This window comes from Natrix helvetica (genome assembly GCF_964273705.1).
Source record: "Natrix helvetica genome assembly, chromosome: 2".
Lineage (NCBI taxonomy): Eukaryota > Metazoa > Chordata > Lepidosauria > Squamata > Natricidae > Natrix > Natrix helvetica.
This window is the reverse complement of record NC_138552.1, coordinates 114,458,591-114,483,892: the sequence shown is the minus strand read 5'-3', so window position 1 is coordinate 114,483,892 and position 25,302 is coordinate 114,458,591. Positions and strand designations below refer to the sequence as shown.

General features: G+C 43.9%; 1 protein-coding gene across 1 annotated transcript in view; it reads left to right on the top strand.

Annotated features, from left to right (window-relative positions):
- Positions 1–25,302, top strand: part of CHD1L (chromodomain helicase DNA binding protein 1 like) — a 60,236-nt gene that overhangs the window by 8,499 nt on the left and 26,435 nt on the right. Inside the window, exons 8-12 of the mRNA XM_081943185.1 lie at positions 477–632; positions 4,189–4,281; positions 11,802–11,898; positions 19,374–19,447; positions 21,587–21,697. Coding sequence (XP_081799311.1) covers positions 477–632; positions 4,189–4,281; positions 11,802–11,898; positions 19,374–19,447; positions 21,587–21,697 — 531 coding nt within the window. The remainder of the gene's footprint in view (positions 1–476; positions 633–4,188; positions 4,282–11,801; positions 11,899–19,373; positions 19,448–21,586; positions 21,698–25,302) is intronic.

Here is a 25,302-nt window from a genome sequence, read left to right as displayed (position 1 = left end):
CATAGAAAGACCGTTGTACTTACCTGAACAGTCGTTCTCGGTGCGTTGCGTGAGAATCCAACCCCGCCCTTTTGCAATTTGGTCCAGGGTCGTACAGAGCAGGGGGGTTTCAAGGTTAGGAGGGCATCTCGTGCTTTCATCTCTCGAAACAGCCATGCCTTCCATTGAAAAAACTGAAGAGCTGAGTGAAAAGGGAGGCGTGGCCACGGTTATTCAAATCAGTCTCTAGGCAAGGAGACCGATATTAACCCATTCCTTTGGATTCTCACGCAGCGCACCGAGAACGACCGTTCACGTAAGTGCAACGGTCTTTTTCCTACAAACATACACCCAAAGCATTAACCATCTAAACGATGAAGTGATTGTAAATTAATGGGTATATCCCTTAGATCCCGTTAGATTTCCTTCAGTTTTAAGAATCATAACTTGTCCACATCTTGCTTACATTTAACTGGATATTTCTGTCTCTGTTTTAGTCAAAGAACTTCACAGTCTGTTGCAGCCTTTGTTGCTCAGGAGAGTGAAGGCAGAAGTTTCAGAAGAAATTCCAAAGAAGGTAGAAGTGGTTCTCTACCATGGAATGTCAGCACTGCAGAAAAAACTTTATAAGGCTCTTCTTGTGAAAGACCGAGGTAAAAAGAAAACTAATAAATTTTGGCACTGGCCATCAAGTCAGATAATAATTTGATTGGTAAATTGAGACAGGAAATTTTAAGGCTGAATCATATTTTGAATAGAATATTATTATTCATTATTTTCATTCAAATAATGAAAACAGTTATCAAATCCCATTTATTTCAGTGTATATGCTATTCAATTTTTTAATTACATTTTCGCCCTAGTGGGACATATTTGTGATTTTACTCCATATTAAGGCTATGCTTGGTTATGCTATGAAGGAAAAAGTAAACCCCAAACGTTATTTGGTTTTTCTTACATTTCTTACACTTCTATCCCTAGCAATTCTGAGAATTTTACTAGTTGATTGAATTGATACTTGAACTTTCTATCATTGATATAAAAGGCAGTACTCCTTATAAAAGGCAGTAGTTTTTTCTTCTTTCTCCCTTCCAGGGAATTTTACCTAGTAAGAATTGTATCCCATTTTTTCTGTTCATGAAGTTTTGAATTTTTCAGCTAGATATGCTTTCTCATTTTAGAATTAATATGATTTGCACTTCATTTTGACTTGGGCAGTTTCTAATATTAGTATGTAAAATATAGTCATTGTCAATGGTAGGATTCAGCCTGTTCGCACTGGTTTAGCCAAACGGGTTGTTAACATTTTGCACAGTTTGGCAATTCCGGCTGATCCCACCACTGGCTGAGCCCTCCCTTCCCAGTCACACCTCACCTAGTCTGAGAAGGTAAGGCCGACGGCGGGGGAGGGAGACTCATTCTGAGTGAGGCTGGAAATCTCCACCGTAGAGGGTGGTGCAAGGAGTAGAACAGCCCTCGCCGGCCAGAGTGAGGTAATGGCGCTGTTGTGGCAAGGTGGGGTGGTGCATGTTGTTGAAGCAGCGGCGGCGATGGTCGGAACCTTAGTGCGGGACCAAAGCACCCCTGTACTTGCCTTTGGGCAGCAACAGCATTCCACCTTCGTTGTGGTACATTTGCGCTCAAGGCAGCCCTTGACTCCTGCCACTTTGGGCTTGGAGCTGTAAGCCACATCCAGCAGTGAGAAGTGGCTTACAGCTGATTCTCCGGCACCTCATTTCTTGCTGGCTCTTGTTGCCCGACAGTCAGGGTTTTTAAAAAGATTTTTGCAGCAGGAAATGGCAGGTGGCTACTTCCGCTCTTTTTTGGTGCAGCTAGGCATGCTCAGTCACTTGGGGAGATGTGCGACCTGCTTTCCGCCCCGAGACACTGGCCTGCCACGTTCACCGCCACTGCCTCATGGCCTACTTGCTGACCCAACCCAATCCATCACCACTGCTGTTGCTGCCTCATGGCCGAGGTGGCCTGCTTGCTGCTCTCGAAGCACCTTGCACAGCACAGTGAAATTTAGCGTGCTTCACAATGGGGAGACAAGGTCCCCTCCTGGAGCTCATTACGATGCAGAGCCACAATGCAACCCTGCCCCATTCACCCCTGGCAAAAGCAGGAGTGGTGGGCCAGGTCAGCAGGCAAGCCATTTTTAAAAATCTTTTTAAGGCGAGGGCTGCCTTGAGTGCAAATGTATCACGACAAAGGCAAAATGCTGTTGCTGTACAAAGTCAAGTACAGATGTATTTCCCTGCCGCACTAAGGCTCCAGCCATTGCCACCGTCACTTCAGACTGCCTGCATCGCCCCACCTTGCCGTGAGTGATGTCAGGTTGGCCACGCCCATTCAGTCACATAGCACACACCCCAGCCACGCCTACCTAGCCAGTCATTAGGGAGAACTGGTTTTTAAATTACTTGAATCACGTCACTGGCCATTGTGTGTAGATACATGTATACAGTGAATGAATTAACCCTGATTCAGCAAGAATTAATCCTGATTCAGCCTTATAGAAAAGTTGTTTCATTTTCTATAACATGGCTATGAAGCTATTCCTAGTCCTCTGCTTTATGACAATTCCTCTCTCTTAGCCTTGCCCCAGAAATCTATTGTTTAAAATGGTTCTCCAATATTTTATCCATTGTATTTCAGTAATATTGATTCCTTTTATGCAGACTCATCCTTTTTCTAAATTACTCTGAGGTATTTAACAGTTGGTGTCTTTTTTGTCAACACTGTCTTATCCATGCATTGGACCATTCAGGTATAAATATGGAGCTAGTCCTATGGTTGGAACGATTAACATTCCTGAAAATGCAAATAAGAATTCCAGTCTTAATTACTCATTTCTAGGTAATCATGTGTTACAACTGCTGTTTCCTTCTTCATTAGAACTGCAAGCTTTGATACTTGCAGACAAGTTATATTCAGCATAGTTGTCACAAATTGTCAAATCATCTGTCAAGAGTACGTATCTCCTGGCCCTGCAGCTCATCTGTGTAGAGGACTTTGATTCTGCTAGTTTGTGAAGAGAAGTTACTGAAAAGCAAACACATGCTAATATGGGCTAGTATAATTTGGATAATAGTTAAATGAATCCCAGAATCCTAACACTCTTGACATTGTTTGTTTATTTATTTGAACATTCCTTGAAATTGCAAGAAAGGATGGGCCAGAAATGTTGTAAGAAGGTGCATTTCTTAGGGAGATCAGGAGTATTAAAACAGTATTTGCTGAAAGCTACTAGAAACCATTATCAATTAACATAGTTCTTATGAACATCTTGTCTACACATTACCATATTTTTGGGAGTAAAAGATGCACCTTTTCTCCCCCCCAAAAAGAGGGTGAAAATCTGGGTGTATCTTATACACTGAATACAGCTTTTTTGGCCTCCCAAAATCCCACCCTGCGTATCCATTGTTTTGCAAAAATAGACACACAGTGGATTTGGGAGGCCTGCTAAGTGCTCCTGGGGGCTGGGGAGGGCAAAAACTAGCAAAAAACTGGCCCCATTTTTCACAAAAACGGGTCTGTTTTTGCCCTTCCAAGTCCCCAGGAGCACTCTGTAGGCCTTCCAAATTCTCTGCACACCCTGTTTTTTGCAAAAAAACAGGCCTGTTCTTTGCCTCCCAAGTGTCGCATTTTTGCCCTCCCTGGCTCCCAGGAGCACTTTGCAGGCCTCTCAAACTCTGTGTGCCCTTTTTCACAAAGAATGGGGCATGCAGAGGGCTTGGGAGGCCTGCAGAGTGCTCCTGGGGACAAAAACCTTTTTTAAAATTTACCTCTTCAAAATCTTGGTGCATCTTATAGTCCAAAAAATATGGTAGTTAGTTTTTATATTTAGATCATCTTGTCAGATTGTATGATGGTGTCTGTCAAAGATTGCTCATCTCTGCAGTAAATGACCAAAGCATTGGTATGAGATTAGAACTGTTAGAACTTTCAACTTCAGGATTTTGGTATCACAGTGCACTGTCTGGCATTTAATGTAATTGGTCATAACAAAATAATATATTTTAAAACTTTAAGGACCTTTAACAATTGTTAGCAATGATGTTTTTTGCTGTTTCTACTAAAGCATAGATATTGAAGATACTATAATGTTGAATTTTAATTAAAATATTCTTTACCTGCTGTGTGATTAAGTCTTGATATCGAAATGTATCAACAAAGCAGCAGATGTCTCTCTTTTTTTTTCAGATGCATTTGAAAATGAGTCGGGAAAGAAAGCTAACCTCCAAAATGTGTTGATTCAACTACGGAAATGTGTAGCTCACCCTTATCTATTCATTGGTAAGAATTATGAACGTGACCATTTAAGTGAGGTAGACATAACAATTCTATTAGTAGGCTAAGCAGATCCTATATCTCAGTCAAATAGAAGAAGGAAGACTTCAATCTTAACAGTGGTTCTGATTGTCTATCTTTTTTATTATTATTCTTCGGCTGAGTTATATGAGGGATGCCTTCATGTCACCATTAACTGCCTGCACTACTCCCTGCGGTTTTCTTGGAAAGATTTTTCAGAAGTGATTTGCTGTTCTTAGGATTGAAAGAGAGTGATTGGGCCAAAATCACCCAGCTGACTTTATGCTTAATTTATTTATTTATTTATTTATTTATTCATGCTTCTAGACCGCCCCCTCTCCCAAAAGGGACTCGGGGCGGTGTACAGTCCATGCAAAATATATCAAAATACAATAAAAAATTGAATATGTACAGTTGGAATGGAGGAGGTTAAAAATGGAATTAAAAGAACTGTACAAAGCAGTATATATAAATATAGGTTTTTAAACCCCTAAAACACACACAATAAATTAAAAACAATACCCCTAAAATAACCAGTTAATAGTACATTTGCCAGGAGGGACAGTTGTAATTATGCCAGGCCTGCTAATCGGAACAGGTGAGTCTTCAATTTTTGCCGGAAGGAGCGGAGGTCAGTAGTGGTTCTAATGTCAGGGGGGAGGTCATTCCAGAGGGTTGGGCCCATCACAGAGAAGGCCCTACCCCTTGGTGTCGCCCGTTGGCATTGCCTAGTGGACGGCACCAGGAGAAGTCCCTCTCTGTGTGAGCGAATTGGCCGCAGGGATGTATGTGGGAGGATGCGATCCCGCAAGTAACTAGGTCCCGTGCCATGGAGCGCTTTAAAGATGGTAATCAGCACCTTGAAACGCACCCGAAAAACCACAGGTAGCCAGTGCAGCTCGCGCAGGAGAGGTGTTACGTGGGAGTACCTCGTACTCCCCATCACAGCCCGCGCGGCTGCGTTCTGAACTAACTGCAGTCTCCGGGCGCGTCCCAAGGGCAGCCCCATGTAGAGAGCGTTGCAGTAATCCAGGCGGGACGTCACCAGCGCATGAGTGACCGTGCGTAGGGCATCCCGGTCCAGTAGGGGGCGCAATTGGCGCACCAGGCGAACCTGGTGGAACGCCCCCCTTGCCACGGCTGCCACATGGTCATCCATTGACAGCCGGGCATCAAGGAGGACGCCCAAATTGCGCGCCCGTTCCACAGGGGGCAATTGTTCGCCCCCTATGGCCAGCGATGGAATCAGCTGGCTGAACCGAGGTGCCGGTAGCCACAGCCACTCAGTCTTGGAGGGGTTGAGTTTAAGTCTGTTGTCCCCCATCCAGACCCCGACGGCTTCCAAACACCGGGACATCACTTCGACAGCCTCGTTGGGGTGGTTTGGGGTTGAAATATACAGCTGAGTATCATCAGCGTAGAAGTGACACTCAACCCCAAAACCACGGATGATCTCACCCTTAAGGTAGAACTAGAACTAGAACTCATGGTGCCCCAGTTTCTAGCCTGATGCCTTAACCACTACCTTAAACTGGTACTCTTATCAATAAGGATATAATTATGTTATCTAAGGATCAGGCTACTTCAGCTGACTGCTAGCTGCAGTTTGGCAGTTCAAATCTCACTGGCTCAAGGTTGACTCAGCCTTCCATCCTTCCAAGGTGGGTAAAATGAGAACCCTGATTATTGGGGGCAATATGCTGACTCTGTAAACCTCTTACAGCACTAAGCACTAAGTAAAAGCACTATGAAGTGGGATATAAGTGCTATTGCCCTCACAAAAAACTCTTTCACTGAGGACCGACCTAACAAGAAAGGATTAATTCCAGCCCTCCAAGTCAGAAACAATTTACATCCCCCCCCTCCAAAAAAAGGACTAAGGGGTTTTTCCTCTTTGCTCCATTTGGGCCAAACAGGATGTTGATTGCATTTGTTCTTAGGACAGTGAAATTCAAGGATCCCTTTGTTGGCACTGGGTTTCATTTCTATATTTAGGACTAATCTGAAGATTCCATTTCCAGTTGTTTTCACAGAAATTACTAAGAAGAAATGGGCTGATCTAACTAACTATAAGACCCTTCCCTCTTTGTCAGTGTCTAGACATTGAATCTCTTCCCTGGGCATGTACAGAATAGCTTGGGATGGCCTGTGTTGCTTTTAGATTTCACACAAAGATCCTATGAAGGAAGTTGAGCTGAAAGCAAAGTGCAACTCACTGAAAGTCACCCACATCAAACTGACTTCCAAGCAATGAACCTATTGTACCTCTTGTTATCAAAGCAGTGGTCAAGAGAGGAAAAAGGTAAGATTCTAGTGGACTCAACTGAGCATAGGACAATTGGTCCTGTGAGATAGAAGCCTTGAACAATTGAGTCTCAATGCTAGCCTCTAGCACTATGATTTGGGCATGTGCATTGTTTAAAGGTTTGTCGTATTCTAAACATTTACAGAATGGGGGCCCTGGGGGCTGTTGACTCTCCATCTGAGGGCTGACGGACAGCCCAGGCTCTGCCTCTGTCTCTCTCTCTCTCTCTGACAGCTCCATTCCCTCTTCCCTCTCGGAGCTCTCAGGTTGCCTTGATGCTGACCCTGACTTCCACACCTCATCTGATTCGGCTGCTGGAGGGGCCAGCGACCGACAGGCCACAACACAGGGTGCCTCTTGAAAGTGGACTACTGCAGAGGATAACTGAGGCCATTTTAGCATTTATGTGCCCACAATTGTTACTATTATTTTTCCAGCAATCAGTTACCCTGGTTCTGTACTTGAGAGATGCAAGTGAGTCCAATTTTAGAGCCATCCTCTAAGGAAGGGGAACAAACAATAGTATTACTTAATTTCTGTTCAAATCCTAGCCATCCCAAGGAGCACATTTGGAATAAGGAAACACTTTGGGTTCTCTTCATGCCTAGCTTATCATGGTAATTGACTGTTGGCATAAGGGCTTGGGCACTTGGGTGCTACCCTCTCCAGTAGGTCTGCCTTTAGGAGGCACTGTTTTTCATCTCATTGTGGGGGAAATCACAGAACAGGTAATTTACACAGTTACAATACAATACAATAGCAGAGTTGGAAGGGATCTTGGAGGTCTTCTAGTCAAACCCCCTGCCTAGGCAAGAAACCCTATACCATTTCAGACAAATGGCTATCCAACATCTTCTTAAAGACTTCCAGTGTTGGGGCATTCACAACTTCTGGAGGCAAGCTGTTCCACTGATTAATTGTTCTAACTGTCAGGAAATTTCTCCTCAGTTCTAAGTTGCTTCTCTCCTTGATTAGTTTCCACCAATTACTTCTTGTTCTACCTTCAGGTGCCTTGGAGAATAGTTTGACTCCCTCTTCTTTGTGGCAGCCCCTGAGATATTGGAACACTGCTATCATGTCTCCCCTAGTCCTTCTTTCTCTTAAACTAAACATACCCAGTTCCTGCAACCGTTATTCATATGTTTTAGTCTCCAGTCCCCTAATCATCTTTGTTGCTCTTCTCTGCACTCTTTCTAGAGTCTCCACATCTTTTCTACATCGTGGTGACCAAAACTGAACGCAGTATTCCAAGTGTGGCCTTACCAAGGCATTATAAAGTGGTATTAACACTTCATGTGATCTTGATTCTATCCCTCTGTTGATGCAGCCTAGAACTGTGTTGGCTTTTTTGGCAGCTGCTGCACACTGCTGGCTCATATTTAAATGGTTGTCCACTAGGACTCCAAGATCTCTTTCACAGTTACTACTGTTGAGCAAGGTACCACCTATTCTGTACCTGTGCATTTTGTTTTTGTTGCCTAAATGTAGAACCTTACTCTTTTCACCATTGAACTTCATTTTATTAGATAGTGCCCAATGTTCAAGTTTGTCAAGATCCTTCTGTATCCTAAGCCTGTCTTCTGGAGTATTGATTATTCCTGCCAGCTTGGTGTCATCTGCAAATTTGATGAGTTCCCCATTTATTCCCTCATCCAAATCATTGATGAAGATGTTGAAGAGTACTGGCCCTAAAACAGAGCCTTGGGGTACTCCACTGTATATCTCCCTCCATGTAGATGCAGTTCCATTGAGGACTACACATTGAGTGCAGTTGGTCGTTCAGAGGTTATTACAGTGGCCCACCCAGGATATTAACTTTGGTATATTGTTTTCCTATTGCCTCTTTTCTGTGAGAGAACAGCACTTTCCACAAGATGCCACTCTGGTCACCAGAAAATGGATCTAACAGTTCTATCAAGATTTTAAAGATCATTGTTTCATGGTTTATTGGTTTTTTTAGGATACACATACTTGAATATGCAAGATTCAGTTTCTTGCTTTTTTAGTTGTTGTAATCCTTCATGGATTACTGTCTTTTTTTTTTTTTAAACAAAGTTTTATTGTTTTTTTGGTGTTTTACAAAAGGAAAAGGTATGGGGAAAGTTACAAATTGTGGCAGCCGCAAACTGCGGTGTGTATACCCCCCCTCCAGACTCATGTTATACATTTGCATAGCATTCAAATATTACATTATAACATATAGTCAGTGTGATAAATTCATTAATAATTTCAATCAATTTATATCATGTGGATTTTCTTACTTATTTGTGTGATCTGAGCTTTCTTGATGTCGCCCCGTCTCCCCCCGTTGGCAGTGCTCCGGCCCCTCCTGTGTCTTGTGCATCTACTGGGATATCTTCTGGTTTTTCTAGGAGTAGTTTATTTTTTTCCATAAAGGCCTGCGCCTCTATGGGTGTATTAATTCTAACTCTTGTCTCCTCCCAGAATATTAACATACCTTCAGGCAACAACCAACGAAACCACACCCCCTTCTGGTATAATTTATTCGCCAATTGCGAATAGAGTTTTCTTTTCTCCCTCACTTTCTTGGGGATCTGTTTCAGTATGGTTATCTCCTTATCTTTGTATATCAGGGCTTGTCCCCTTTGTGTATTCAGAATTTCATCTCTTGTGCTTTTCCTAAGAAATTTAATATGCACCTCCCTGGGGACATTGTGTGTTCTGGCATATGCAGAGTTCACTCTATAAGCCAGGTCTATTTCCCACCCCATCTGTTGTTTTTCTTTCTGGATATACTCAGCCAAAATATTTGTCATGATGTCCCTTATGTTTTCATCATCTGTCTCCATCACATTTTGAAACCTAAGATAAAAAGACATTCTCTCAAACTCTATTTTCATTTGTTGGGTGTCAAGCTCTTTGTTTCCCTTTTGCACGCCCTCCACCCCCCCCCTCATCTCAGCCGCCCCCTGCTCCAAAAGATCCAGTCTCTGTGAGTTCTTATTAATATTTTCGTAGTTCCCTCTAATTTCTTCTTTCATCTCCTTCAGTTGTTTCTTAATTTCCTCTTGTCCCTGTAGAAGTTGCTGGAACATTTGATGAAACTCCAAGTCCGTAGTTTTAACTTGTTTAAGGGCTGTCAACATTGTTTGAGTACTCGGACTTGAGGTTGCAGATGTCGGGGCAGAGGCAGAAAAGCCAGACTTTCCAGGAGGTGGTCTTTTAGATGTCATTGTTGGTAATAGAGGGTCCAGTCAGTATAGAGAGGAATCAATCAGAGTGGTAGAGCAGCCAAGAGAGTCCGGGGGGTAGAGAGACCAGGCACCAGGGAACTCTTTAATCACCCTGGCAGGGAACAGACGTTTTTCACTCCAGAAAGTTCAAAAACAAACAATCCACAAGAGAATTATCCAAATAACACGGAGACAAAGACCGGAAGCCTGAAGCTAAGAGGTGGAGTCAAGTTCAGCTTTCATGAATGGATTACTGTCTTGTTGTGGCGAAGGAGCTTGTATAGCTCAATGAAGCTATGAGCTATGCTGTGCAGGGCCACCCAAGACAGACAGGTCATAACAGAGAGCTCTAACAAAACGTGATCCACTGGAGAAGGAAATGGCAACCCACTTCAGTATCTTTGCCATGAAAACCCCATGGAAAGGGTTGTTAATGTGGTTGCGATGGGTCGGACACGACTTTGCAACTAACAACAACAACTAAATTGTGTTTTGCAACTGAACTCATCAAAGATGAAATAGTTCTCTCTAACAGATGCAAACGTTTAGCCATTTCTTTTTTTAATTAGAATTTTTCTGCACAATAAAAGTGTACAAAACTGAAAGAAGGAAAAACATACAAAATAAGACAAAGAAAAGAAAGGAAAAAAGAAAACAGAATTATAACTTCTTTCTTAGAGCAATTGCCATCTTTCCCTTCCTCTTTGACCCTTTTTAATCCCCAGATCCATAAATCATCAATTCAAACTTTTTTTCTTACAACTTCCAGGTTTTTTTAAAAAAAAATCTTTATTGTTTTTTCACTGACCAAACTCGTCAGCTTTGCCATTTCCACAAACTCCATCAATTTTATAATCCAATCTACTATGGGGCATTTCATTATTTTTCCATATTTGTGAGAAGAGTAATCTTGCCAATACTACTATATTCGGTATAATTCCTATATTATTTTGTAGAAGAAAAAAATTTCCTTTGTGATTAGAAGGGGTGAAATTGACGCTTTTCCTTTTTTTTGTTTTTTGTTTTTGTTTAATAATAGCCAGAATGATACAAAATCTGTTAAGATCATTTTGAGTAGTTCTAGAAAGCATTTTCAATTGTTTAGGATCAGATGCATTTTCTAAACCATGAAAAAGTTAATTACAATATGTAGTTTCTTCTGCAGATTAAAAAAGGATTTCCTGTTACTGGTCCTTACAGTGAGCTTAATATAAGCAATTTTAAGTATGTCTTGCAAATCTGTTTTTTTTAAAAAATTAAAGTACCATTTAAGTAAACATTTAAGTAAATATCCTGAATGCATCTTTAAAGGTCCAGACAAATATATAGCATTAGATTTTAAGGATAAGCAGTAGTTATTAATTTTCTTCTTAACTTGCTGCAAAGCAATGGCATTATGGTTTTAAATCTGCTCAAATTGTTTGAAGTAATTATCTCTTGTTCTTTTTGGTGGCCTCAACCTTGTAATTCTGGGTTTTTTTTCTTCATGGGAATAAACTATACATGATGTGGCCTTGAGTGACTTTGATTGTGCTCTCTTCTCTTTCTCTAGGCATATTATTTCCTAGTGTTTTAACAAATGGCTTAGAATGTCTAAACCTGAGAGAAATGAGTGTTATAGTGGATGCCGTATTATTTCTAATTATATCTAGAGGTTGTGTATTTTGTAGAAATTTTGTGTTTTATTACTTTTTTATTACTTATTTCTTGGAATAACATTTACATTTGAGTAAAAGCTATACTTACAATGCTATGATTCAGTTCAAAATCTGCCCTCAAGTTAGCTCTAGAACAAAAACAAATGTACTTTCAGCTCTCTGCTGGTACTCTCAGGTCGAGGTCCCCATATGTAAGCCTATTCTAATATGTGAAAGGGATTAATCAGGACAATATACCCAGGTCCCTTCTGTTTGTTTGGAACCACTGTTGGAGTACTTTCTGTTACAATGCATATTTAGAAACAATTTTTAATAGAGGTATTTCATTATAATTAATTTTCTTTCTAGGTGTTGAACCAGAGCCCTTTGTCATTGGAGATCATCTCATTGAAGCCAGTGGTAAACTGAACTTGTTGGATAAACTTCTTGCTTTTCTGTATGATGGGTATGTTTTATAGTTTCTATGAAGTGGGACTTTTTAAAACTTAAGCAATAGCATTTGAGGAAGAAAAAACTAATTAATGTGAGGGAATGATTTAGCACAAGAACAATTTTAGAGAAAGGTAGAGACTTTCAAAACATGATTTGAAGAAAACATATATTGGAAATGATTTCTTACCTTAATGAAAAATGTACATGCATTATTAATTCATGCTATTGGAATCAGGGCTTTGGAATTCTTTTGGGTTTTGCTCAATTTTGCCGATGACCAAAATATTCCAGTAATATTTCCTAGCACTTTCTGTTTATTCAAAGAAGGAATGGGATTGTATTTCCTCTTCTAAAGTGTTGAAAATGGGTGGGGTGGGCTGACCTTTCCATTACATGTCAGGCCATACTGGGGTTGGAGTGGGGGCTAGGTAGGAAGGGCAATGTATACAGGACCAGAAATACGACATATTTCTGGTCCTATATATTAGAGTGGAGTGGGGAGTGGAATAGAACAGAACAGAACTGGAAGGGACCTTGGAGGTCTTCTAGTCCAGCTCCCTGTTCAAGCAGGAGAACTTAGACCATTTCAGATACGTGACTGTCTAGACCAGGAGTGTCAAACTCACGTCATCATGGCAACGTCACATGACGTATCTGGACTTTTCCCCCCTTCACTAAACCGGGTGTGGCCAGGACATGATGCATCTGGCTTGCAGGCTGGGAGTTCGAAAGCCCTCGTCTAGACTCTTCTTAAAAACCTCCAGTGATGGAGCGTCCATGATTTCTGTAGGCATGTTATTCCACTGGTTAATTGCCCTTGTTAGGAAGTTTTTCCTTAATTCCAGGTTGATTCTCTCTTTATTAGTTTCCAACCATTGTTTCTGTCACTGCGCTTATTTTGGTTTGCTAGTTGTGTTGAGATTTATTGCTCAGGTCACAGTTCTTATCTGCAAATGATTTACTGCGCATGCTTTCACTTTCCTTCTTAACTTTCTCTTCTGATCTTCTGTTCGCCTGCCGAGGAGGCAGGCACATAGCTCTTGCCAAGATGTAATTAATTCAGTTAGCAAGTTTGTATTTTTATTTTCTTTTATATTAAAATGTTTTCATTAGATCATGCTTCGGGTTTATTTTTGCTTATTCAGAAGTATACTGCCAGGAAAAGCCACGATCCATCATCATTAATTACAAAGGTTATTAATTATATTCCTTGACAGTTTCATGTCCTGCCCTCTGGTGCTTTGCAGAATAATTTAACTTCCTCTTCTTCGTGGCAAACCCTCAAATACTGAAATACTGCTATCATGTCACCCCTAATTCTACTTTTCTTTAGACTAGCCAGACCCAAAATCTGAAGCCATTCTTCATATGTTTTAGTCTCCAGGCCTTTGATCATCTTACGGTAGTTTCTCTTCTCTGAACATTTTCCAAAGTCTCAACATTTTTTTTGTAGGATAGTGACCAAAATTGCTTGCGATATTCCAGGTGTGATCTTACTAGAGTTTTGTAAAGCAGTATTAATACTTCATGTGACCTTGATTCTATGCCTGTGTTTATACAATCCAGGATTCTACTAGCTTTTTTGGCAGCTGCTGCACACTGCTGGCTCATATTCAAGTGATCATCCGCTAGACTCCAAGTTTGCCTGTGCGCTGCTTGGAGAGTCCAAGCATGGGTTAAATTAGTCTGGTTGCCCAAGGACTGAGTTCAAATTCTTTGGCCACGCCTCCTGCTCCTCCTTAAGGCCAGATTTTTAACTCAGTTGGCCCATTCAGGATGAATTTTAATAAGCCCCAGCTGTTTTTTAATTAATTCGGCTTGGACTCTCCAATTTTGTGCACAGGTTTCTTATTTTGGTTTATTGTTTTTTCTCAAAAAAGTGTACTTTTTTTGTTTTGAGATTTTGTTGAAATGAATCCTTTGTTTTTCCCTGTATTGTGTACCAAGGTGAGAGTGTGGGGAGCAAGCTGGTGGGAGGTGATTGCCTTCCGTGTCACCAGGATCAGAGGCTTGGCGCTTGAATAAGCTGCTTTGGGAGGAAATGCCACGGACCACTTCCCTGGGCTTGATTTTAAAATTGTCTGCTCGGGAAAGGTTTTTTTTGCGACGAATGTGGTGGCGGCCGCCATCTTGGATCACCCGCCCCTCTGTTTCAGCTCGCAGCAACCTTGCAAGCCTCCACTTCGTGTGGTTTTGGCGCCGCCAGTCTGAACAGCTCGGCTCCAGGAGGATCACCGCCAGGTGGTGTGTGGCCATTGTCCGGATCATCGGCAGTGCTGCTACCACCTAAAGCCCCTAAGGCTGATTCGGGCGGCCTCATTGTTTTGGCCACCATGTGGTCATTCTCCAGATCCTCCACCCCTCCACTGGCATCTACTGCACAGCCTCAGCCCCCCGGAGCAGATGCTCCTAATTCCAGGGACAGCATGTTCAAGAAGCAGGCTCTGGCCCAGGATCCTGTGCCTGAACTGTTTTTGGACGTGGTGCTACTATGCCAATGAACCCAGCCGGGCTCCTTGGCTGCTCCCGGCACAGGGGACAAGAAACACTATTCAGTGGAGGAGACTTTGGAAAATGTTCTCAAATTACTCCCTGTAGATTCTCCTGTGGCCTCCTTGACATCTAATTCAGTTCTTCCGGCTGACCTTATGGAGGGCCTTAAGTCAGAGGATAGAAAGGCAGAAAAGGCTTGCCACAAAACTCACCAAGCGGCAGCCTGGGCCATTAAGGCCTTTACTTTTGCCTCCTTCTTAAATAGGGCTTCCATCCTTTGGTTGAAAGATCTACAGGCTAAATTACCTGCAGAGATGTAAATACGTCTCTGTCAAGATGTAAATAAGATTATTGCAGCATCCCAGTATTCAGCTGACGCCTCATTAAATGCGGCAAAATTTGCTTCCAGGGCGCTGGCGTCTAGCGTAACATCTAGATGCCTTCTCTGGCTCCACCACTGGCAGGTGGATATGAAATCAAAATGGAAGTTGGCCGCTGTCCCCTTTAAAGGTGACAAGCTATTTGGGGAGACCTTGGATTCGAGGCAGTCCTTTCGGGCGTCTGATTCCTCTTTCGACACCCCAACATTCCACAGGCCATATTCCCAGCCTTCTGATAGGTCTCGGGACAGGCAGTCCTTTCAAGATAGAGGCAGACAACAGTACCCCTACTGTAGGTCTAATGGTGGAGGAGCCTCCCAGAGACCTTTCCGGAAGACTTAAGCGACCAGTACTGTCTGTCTCCCATCGGGGGGCGACTCCAGCAGTTCGCCGACCAATGGAACCTCACCACTTTGGACATTTGGGTCCTACAGATGGTGAGGCAGGGCCTCACCCTCAAGTTCATTTCCCTTCCCCCGAGCCACTTTGTTCGCTGCCCCACTCCCACCTGTCCAACCAAGAGGGTGCTCATGCAAACGGAGATTCAGCATCTCCTGGACATCAATACCATAGAGCCGGCACCAGAGGATCAGGAGCGGAGGGGATTTTACTCCATCCTATTCCTGGTGCCAAAGAGCTTGAGGGGGTGGCAGGCAATATTAGACCTGAAGAACCTTAATTACCACGTCACGTACAGGAGGTTCAAAATGCAGAATGAAAACCATCCTTGCAGGGATAAGGCACGGGGATCTACTCACATCGGTAGACCTAAAGGAGGCATACCTACATATACCAATTCGGCCTCATCATCGAAGTTTCCTGAGGTTCTTCTACGCGGGCCGACATTACAAATACAGGGCCATGCCCTTCAGCCTGTCTTCAGCACCCAGGGCCTTCACCAAAATTCTCTTGGTTGTGCCAGCAGACCTCAGAAGGAGGCCTGTTCGACTAGTCTGTTTCCTGGACGACATCTTAGTTCAATCGTCATCCAGGGAACAGGTGGTCCATGACCTCCCCGCCACCATGAGAAGCCTCCAGGTGCACGGGTTCTTTGTAAACCTGGAGAAGGGCCACTTGGAGCCGACCACCAGGCTCCTACACCTAGGGGCAGAGATAGACACCCTAGCCTGCAAGGTTCATCTATCGCAGGAAAGGTTAGACAGCCTAAGGACCCTTGTTCTCAAGGTTCAGGGAGCACGGCAGGTGCCGGTCATTCGTCTGTCCCAGTTATTGGCAAGATGATATCCTGCATATCCGTGGTTCCCTGGGCAAGGCTCCATGCAAGGGCACTCCAGTGGCTCTTGTTACCACACCAAAGAGCCAACAGGAGCAGCTCCCCAGCATTAGTTCGGCTCCCCCCGAAGGTGAGGCACTCCCTGTGGTGGTGGCTATCCCCGGCCGTCAAAAGAAGCCTCCTGTTCAAGGAACTGGAGCGACTGGTGGTGACTACAGACGCAAGCCAGTCTGGCTGGGGCGCTCACTTCAACAATCAGGTGACGTAGAGCAGGTGGTCTCGAGAGGAATCAGCCCGCAACATCAACTGGTTGGAGCTGAGAGCAGCGAGACTCGCCCTTCGCCATTTCAGACGGGACATTCAACACAACCATGTCCTGTTGATGACAGACAATGTGGCCATCAAGGCCCACATCAACCACCAAGGGGGGACGCGCTCACGTTCCCTCATGGCAGAGGCGGAGGCCCTGGGCAGGTGGGCGGAGCAACATCTTCAGTCAATTCGGGCAGACCACATCTTGGGAGTGGATAACACTCAAGTGGACTGGCTGAGCAGGACCACCACAGACAATTTGGAGTGGCGCCTGCATCCGGACCTATTTCATCTGACCCGGAGGTTTGGGATTCCAACAGTCGATCTGTTTGCCAGTCAGGAGAACACACAGCTTCCCCGCTTCTTCTCTCGCTTTCATTTTCCCCTTGCAGAAGGGACGGATGCCTTCCACTGCAGGTGGCCGCCCGGATTACTGTACGCCTTCCTGCATCTGCCTCTGCTTCCACAAGTGTTCGCAAGATCATCACCGAAGGGGCGGAAATTCTCCTGGTGGCCCCTCATTGGCCCAGAAGATCCTGGTACGCCGATCTCATCAGTCTTTCGGTGGTGAATCCCTGGCACATCCCTCAGGATCAGGTCTCCCTCAGCCAGGGGGCCATTGTCCATCCAGACCCCTGGTGGCTGCAGTTGGCCGTCTGGCATTTGAAGGGGACCTCCTGATGCGGGACAACTTTTCGGCCAAGGTGATCCAAACTATCCAGGCAGCCAGGAGGCCCTCAACCATCAGACTCTATGATTCGACTTGGGCCACCTTTACCACCTGGTACTCCGCCCCGTGCCCTTGACCCGGTCACTGCCTTGGTTCCATGCTTCTTGGACTTCCTGCAGGAGGGCCTGGACAAGGGTCGCCCCTAACACCCTCTGGTGTCAGGTGGCAGCACTGTCTATCCTATGGGCAGGGCATCCATCCCAGACCCTCAGCAAGCTGCCAAGGGTACGTACCTTCCTCAAGAGCACCTCAAACTTACGACCTCCGGGGAGTTCATCATTACCTTATGTGGCAGCTCTCCGTGGTTCTACAGGCCCTGACTTCTTCTCCTTTCGAACCGCTCAGTTCTGTTAGCCTCAGACATCTGACTCTTAAGACAGTTTTCCTCATTGCCATCACTTCGGCAAGGAGGATATCGGAGTTGGCGGCCCTCTTCGTTCGGGACGATTTATGCATTATTTATCCTGACAGGGTCATTCTCCGCTTGGACCCCTCGTTTATTCCCAAAATTAGCACTTGGTTTCACAGATCGCAGGAGGTTATTTTACCGGACTTTTGCCCGCGACCCAGGCATTCCAGAGAACGTACCTGGCATACACTAGACATGCGATGGGCTCTGTGCAGATATCTGAAGAGGACTGCGGAGTTCCGCAGGTCTGAGGTATTGTTCGTCTCATTTCAGCTGGGGTCAATGGGGCGGAAGGTGATACCATCCATCATCGGCAGGTGACTGAGGGCCTGCATCACCCAGGCATATGAGCACCAGTCCAGGGCAGTTCCACGCAACCTCACTGCCCACTCCACGAGGAGTGCTTCCACAACGGCGGCTTGGGAGACTCAGGCGACAATAGAGGATATTTGCAGGGTGGCGACCTGCTTGTCACCATCTCCGTTTGTCCAGAACTGTAATTTGGACACGTTTGTCTCGGCCAAGGCTTCGTTTGGCAGACAGGTGCTGCAGCAAGTTCATTCTGCGGCCGAACCCTTGGCCTCATCTTCTATCCACCCTGGGGACAGTTAACTTGGGTATGTCCCATGCTTGGACTCTCCAAGCAGCGCACAGGAAAATGACCATTGGCTTACCTGAAGGCTCTTTTTCTGTGCGCTGCGGGAAAGTCTAACACCACCCAGATCTCGTGTGGGCCCACGGTTTGGGAACACCAGACAATCTCCTCTCCATCTCATCAAATCTTCCAGTTTCAGGCATCGTTAAAAATCTGGCCTTAAGGAGGAGCAGGAGGCGTGGCCAAAGAATCTGAAACTCAGTCCTTGGGCAACCAGACTAATTTAACCCATGCTTTAACCCTTGCAGGGCACAGAGAAAGACCCTTCAGGTAAGCCAATGGTCAGTCACTGTCACAGTTACTGTCTTTGAGCCAGGTCTTGCCGAATCTTTACTTATACTTTTGATTTTTCCTGCCTAAATGTAAAGCTTTGCTTTTCTCCACATATTAATTACTAAATTAAACTGGGTCCCTAAAACTCAAAACATTAGGAACAAGGAAATGTTTAAAATTGAGTATGAGACATGTAATATGAATAGAAGCTACACCAGATAGCTTCAAGCAAGCTTGAGTAGCTTGGCCAGATTGCCTGTGCACCAGGTTGTGAATGCAAAAGGGGTTTGAAAGGGAGGGCAACAGTATGGCTCAAGAGAATTACAGCCTTGCAGTAATCTCAGCAGACTATAATTGTAGGCAGATGCCTCTAAGTGCAGGGAAGGAAGAAATAAAAATGAACAGATCTTGATAGTAACACCAAAGAGAAATTGTGGAGAGAAGAGTTGAACAGTCTGCTGCAGAGGAAGAAAAATGGGCAATTTAGCATTGGCCCTTCTGGCCCCACACCTTCAATCCTAAATCCAAAAGGCAGAATTGCTAAACTGTACGATTAATGATTGTGGGAAGTGGGAATGTCTGTCTAGTCTAACAAAAAGAAGGATGAGGGGTAACATGGTAACAGGTTATAGGGTCCCCTGCTTGAACAGAACTTTGGACTACAAGACCTCCAAAGTCCCCTTCAGCTCTAATTCTGCTGGGACATTACCTGGTCTCTGGCTGCTGCAGCTGCTGCTACTATAAACTGTGAAAACAGGTTTATGGCTTAGGCACTTGTCCTCTTCAAAGAATATCGCAACAAAAGTGCCTGTAATAAAATGGGCTATCTCTCTATCCTCAAATGATTCAACTCAACCATCTCTGTGTAGCATGGAGATAATAGTATCGAATATCCTATATCTATTGAATTCAGAGGATGATATGTATAGAGATGTTGTCTATTTTGAACGTGCTTCGTAGGAAGGTGGAGCCAAGGTCAAAATATTCTCTCTTTAATTGCAGTAAGCATCGTGTTCTGTTGTTTTCACAAATGACCCTGATGTTAGATATTCTGCAAGATTACATGGATTATAGAGGTAAATGTTTTTTGATGTAGCTACATTTATTTTCAAAGTTCCTATTCAATGCTTTGTATTGGAAAATCCTAAAAATAAAAACCTGGTTTCTAACCTATGATTGTGGGTTCTTTGTATGTTCATCTTTGAATTCCCGTACATAAATTATGCATCGATAGGACAGCCCACTTGGAAATTTCTAAAACATAGACTATCATTTGGTGGGAACCTTGATCCCACATATAGGATATAACTAGAGTAGGGACGCAGTGGCTCAGTGGCTAAGATGCTGAGCTTGTCGATCAAAAGGCCTGCAGTTCAGCAGTTCAAATCCCTAGCACCATGTAACAGAGTGAGCTCCCGTTACTTGTCCCAGCTTCTGTCAACCTAGCAGTTCAAAAGTATGTAAAAATGCAAGTAGAAAAATAGGGACCACCTTTGGTGGGAAGGGAGCAGTGTTTTGCACACCTTCGCCATTCAGTCATGGTGGCCACATGGCCATGGAGACGTCTTCGGACAGCGCTGGTTCTTCAGCTTTGAAACGGAGATGAGCACCACCCCCTAGAGTCAGGAACAACTAGCACATATGTGCGAGGGGAACTTTTACCTTTACTTTAGAGATGGCTATTGCTGAACCCTTCAGTTTCTAAAGTCACCACAATGGGTTTGAATGACAGAGAAATTATCTGAGATGAAGTAGGTGGGCTGTGTGAGTTCACATATACTTAAAACTGTATTTATAGGTCTCTCTAATTTAGATACATGGTTGATACTTCTTTGCTGTTGTGAGATGATAGCCCTTCTGACGTCTATGGAGATTCTTAGTCATCCAGGTCATAGTTGTCTCAAAGTGGCTTTTTCAAGAGGCAAATGGACTGTTTTCTTCCCTTGAAGCAAAAGGGCTCTGTAATAGCCCCTCAAGCATTTTTCTTCTCATTCAAGAAGTTTCATTGGTTCTGGCAGGATGGTGGGGATTATCCTTCCATCCTTCCCACCATCCTGTCAGAACCAGTGAATCTTCTTGCATGAGAAGCAAAACGTCGTCTTCTTCCTAAAGGGAAAAAACAGTCCAATTGCCTTTTAAAAAAGCCCCTTTGAGGCAGGCCTTCTAAAGATTGCATCCCTTGGGAAACAAAATCATCTTTATAATACTGTCATGAAAGTAAAAATCGGAACCTATATAGTTGTCCAGCATAGCTCGAGAAGGGAATGCAATGGAGAAAGATTTCCAGCATTGCTACTGTGGAATGTGAACAAATTAGGAGAAGGCCCAACGTTTGGCCAACTTGAAATAAAACTTGGTGGTTGTAATTAATCAGAAAGTGCTCAAGATAGGCTCTGAAAGCCAAAAATAAACAAGGTTTCTAATGTAATAGTATCTTCTGGTCTAGGCGCAAAATCAACAGCCTTTTAACCAATGATGTCAACTTTTGAATATAATTGAGGCAGGCAGTATTATGTCATAATTCAAGTAAAAGGCAGAAAATAATTTTGGAACATTTTTTGGCAAAAATTTTAATGTAAAAAAGAGGAAGAATGTTTTATAAGACCTGTAGTCCATCAGCTTTTCTAAATCAGGCCAAAAGTCTGGAGAAGTCTTGAATATCAAGTAACAAATGTTATTAAAAAGCATGTTCATCAGATGCATAGAATATGTATACTGATATAGATTTTAAATTGGGGTAGGGCAAGGAGAAAGGTAGGGAAGATAGGTTGATTGTGCAGATGTAGGTTAAATTACCCTATTGTAACATGTTAAAATGCATTGTTGAGGCCTTGTTTTGATTTTGTTTGGTATGTCTTTTAATGTATGTGAATTCAGCAACAACCTCTTTCTCAGTGAAAGAGCACTCTGTGCATCTGATGAAATGAATTGCAGCTCACTAATGCTTTATGCCCTTTAATCAAGTTTGATAGTCAGCAAAAATGCTACCAGATCCCTTGATTTCAAATCGGAAAGTGGATACTACAAGAAATATTAGAACTTTGTTGATATAAGCTATAAATAATAGAATATTGAAATCTGTTTCTCCTTCTCTCCCTTTTCCTGTTTTCCCTGTCTAAGCACATATTTTCCTAATGGTCGCTATATACTTTTTTCAAACATAGGAATAATGTATCTCTCATGAATGTTTAATGTTTCTTTTAAAAACTGAAAAGGTTACAGCTATGAGCGCCTGGACGGATCTGTCCGCGGTGAAGAGAGACATCTTGCCATTAATAACTTTGCTCAGCAGCCTATTTTTGTTTTCCTTCTGAGTACCAAGGCAGGTGAGCAACCAAGGCTTTTCTATGTACTGTGCTTGATATTTTGTTAATTTGAAAGCTAATAGTGGGCTACTAGTAGTATTCTGACATGAGTAAAAGTATAAAGAAAGAAAGTTAGAAAAGAAGAAAGAGAAGAAAAGGGAAAGAGTGGTGTGTGGGTGGGTGTTCCAATCTTCATCACAAGTATAAACATGTTTGGTAGCTTTTTATTCTCCTTAAGGTTATAAACAATATCTTTTCTTCCTATAACCCTTCCCTTATTTATAAACAATCCATAAAATTTCAGTTTTTCAAGCCATATGTCTTATTTTAACCTTGATCAAATAAAATCAACTTTATATTCCTTTCTTTTAGTTCTGAAAATCTTAATCTTTAGTTCATTCAAATATTGTTGTAGGATTTGATCTCTTTTTAATTATTCTTTGTCCCATCATTTAGATTTTTTTCAAGGCCTTAACAAGTCTTTTTGCATATAGATATTCAGTTAATTCTCTTGATTTATCATTTGCATTTCTCTTTAATTTTTATTCATATATCAAATGTATGTAGCTTATCTAATCAGAAATGAGTCTGAACATTTTTTTAAAATACATTATTTTGATTTTTAAAATTTCAACCAACTTCTTTTGTGCATCCATTACAAATTCTTTATCCAGGTAATTCTCTTGGCCTGCTACTTACAGTATATTTCCACTTTAAATATCTTCCTGCCACAGGGGTCGGTCCTCTCGCCCCTTCTGTTCAACGCATATGTGAAGCCACTGGGGGAGATCATCCGTGGTTTTGGGGTTGAGTATCATCTGTACGCTGATGATACTCAGCTGTACATTTCAACCCCAAACCACCCCAACGAGGCTGTCGAAGTGATGTCCCGGTGTTTGGAAGCCGTCGGGGTCTGGATGGGGGACAACAGACTCAAGCTCAACCCCTCCAAGACTGAGTGGCTGTGGTTACCGGCACCTCGGTTCAGCCAGTTGACTCCATCACTGGCCATAGGGGGCGAGCAATTGCCTCCTGTGGAACGGGCACGCAATTTGGGCGTCCTCCTAGATGCCCGGCTGTCGATGGACGACCATGTGGCAGCCGTGGCAAGGGGGGCGTTCCACCAGGTTCGCCTGGTGCGCCAATTGCGTCCCCTACTGGACCGGGTTGCCCTACGCACGGTCACTCATGCTCTGGTGACGTCTCGTCTGGACTACTGCAATGCTCTCTACATGGGGCTTCCCTTGGGACGCGCCCAAAGACTACAGCTAGTCCAGAACGCAGCCGCGTGGGCCATCATAGGGAGTACTAGGTACTCCCACGTAACACCTCTCCTGCGCGAGCTGCACTGGCTACCTGTGGTTTTTCGGGTGCGTTTCAAGGTGTTGATTACCATCTTCAAAGCGCTCCATGGCACAGGACCTAGTTATCTGCGGGATCGCATCCAGCCGCACACATCCCTGCGACCAATCCACTCTCACAGGGAGGGACTTCTCCTGGTGCTGTCCACCAGGCAATGCCAACAGGCGACGCCTAGGAGTAGGGCCTTCTCTGTGATGGGCCCAACCCTCTGGAATGACCTCCCCCCCGATATTAGAACCACCACCGACTTCCGCTCCTTTCGTCAAAAACTAAAGACTCACCTGTTTCGATTAGCTGGCCTGGCACATTCATAGCTTTTACCTCCTGGCAGATATATTTTAATTGGTATTTTTGGGGGACCATTTTAAATTTAACTTTCTGGGGTATTTTAGGGGTTTTTAAAGATTGTATTTTAAACACTTTACTTTAATGTACAGTTCTTTTAACCTCCTCCATCCAAGTATTTAATTATCCAAGTATTTAGTTATTTAACTATTTATGTATTTAAATATTTGAGTACCGATTATGTATCTTTTATGTATTGACTGTACGCCGCCCCGAGTCCCTTTTGGGAGAGGGGGCGGTCTATAAATGTGAATAAAGTAAGTAAGTAAGTAAGTAAAGTTCTCTATTTTGAAATAAATAGGATCCCTTAAGTTTAATAAGGCTCCCGGTGCTGATTGTGTTCTCCCAGAAATAATTAAAAAGAACCTTAGCTGGTAAACATCCCTTTTAGCATCTCTCTTTACACTTATAGATCAAACTTAGTGTATGCCAAGAGATTGGAGAATAGCAGTTATAGTACCAATCTATAAAAAGGGCAATAAAAATGATCCAGGTAACTATAGGCCCATGAGTCTACTGAGCATTGTTAACAAATTGTATGCTAACTAAGCACTTAAACCACAAACTGCAAGATTGGATAATCTCAGAGAGCATAATTAGAGATGAATTTAGGGAAGGGGATGAATTCAAGGAAGGGAGATCAACAGTTGATCATATTTTGGTACTTCACCACCTTGTACAAAAATATACATATAAAAAGAAATCATCTCTTTTTGTGGCCTTCCTTGATTTTAAACAAGCCTTTGATTTGATATCTAGAAGTACCCTCTGGAATAAACTAAAAAGTACTACTATTGAACGCCTCCCCTATCTCATACAAAAACAATATTCTCCAAAGTTGGTGGAGACAGCAGCCATGCATGGGTTAACTGAGCCAGTAACCAATGGACTGAGTCTACCAAAGTGATGTCATAGCCTCTGGGGAGTGTCCTCCCCCTTTTTTAGACTCAGTCGATTGGAACTGGCTGTGCTGATTGCGCTCTCTGCATCTAAAAATTACAGAAAAATTGTTACATTGGCTATTTTCAAATTAAATTATCTTTTTTCGCTTCCCCTGCCTATAATTAATATCCACGAGGCAGGGGATCTAAGTTCTGACTTTCCAGCGCCCTTCTGGGGCTCAGGGCTTCGCAGACTCTCACGACTGAGGGAAGGCAGAGCCACAAGGCGCCTCGTTCTTCCCCAGCGCTCTGGACTCCTCTCGCGGCTTCTCTGCCGGGCACTGGCCATTGGAGGCTACTGCCCTTCAGGCAGCCCTTTCTAGCCTCTCTGGCTTCGGGACCGGCCTTCTGAGCGTTCACCGCCGCCGCTACAGCTTCCGCTGCCACCGCTGCAGCCTCAGCCGCCACCGATAACGCCATTGCCGCCACTGTCGCCACCACGCTCACTGCCATCACCGCAGCATCGGGGGCCCTGACAAAGCCGCCACAGAGCCTCTCCGGCTCTGCGGCCTCTTCTGCGGCTTCCTTGGCCATGCTGCCCTGTGGCCCATAGGCTACCTCCCTCAGCTGCCATTTTGAATTGGCAGGAAACCTCCGGTGGCCATTTTGGTAATGCAGTGAGTACTGGCCATGTCTGCCACACCAGATCAAGGCCCACAGGCTCCTCTGGACACCCAGTCCTCTATTCCTCCAGCAGATTCTCTCCCACCCACGGCTCCCAAGCACAAGGCCACTGATGGGGTCTCCTCTGATCAACCATTGCCCAAGACTCCCAGGCCTGGCCGCAGGCCTACCTCAGGTAACCCTACCGAGGAAGGGGGCAGAGTTCAACAGCCTCCCCCCCCCCGGAAGGCCAAGAGCAAAACCAAACATACGGAGCCCCACCCCTTCCAGGCCCAAAGGCTGGTTGAGGTTAGCCCTCCTGCAGACCTTTCTTCGGATTCTGAGGAGGAATTGTCTCCTGCAGCCTCCATTATT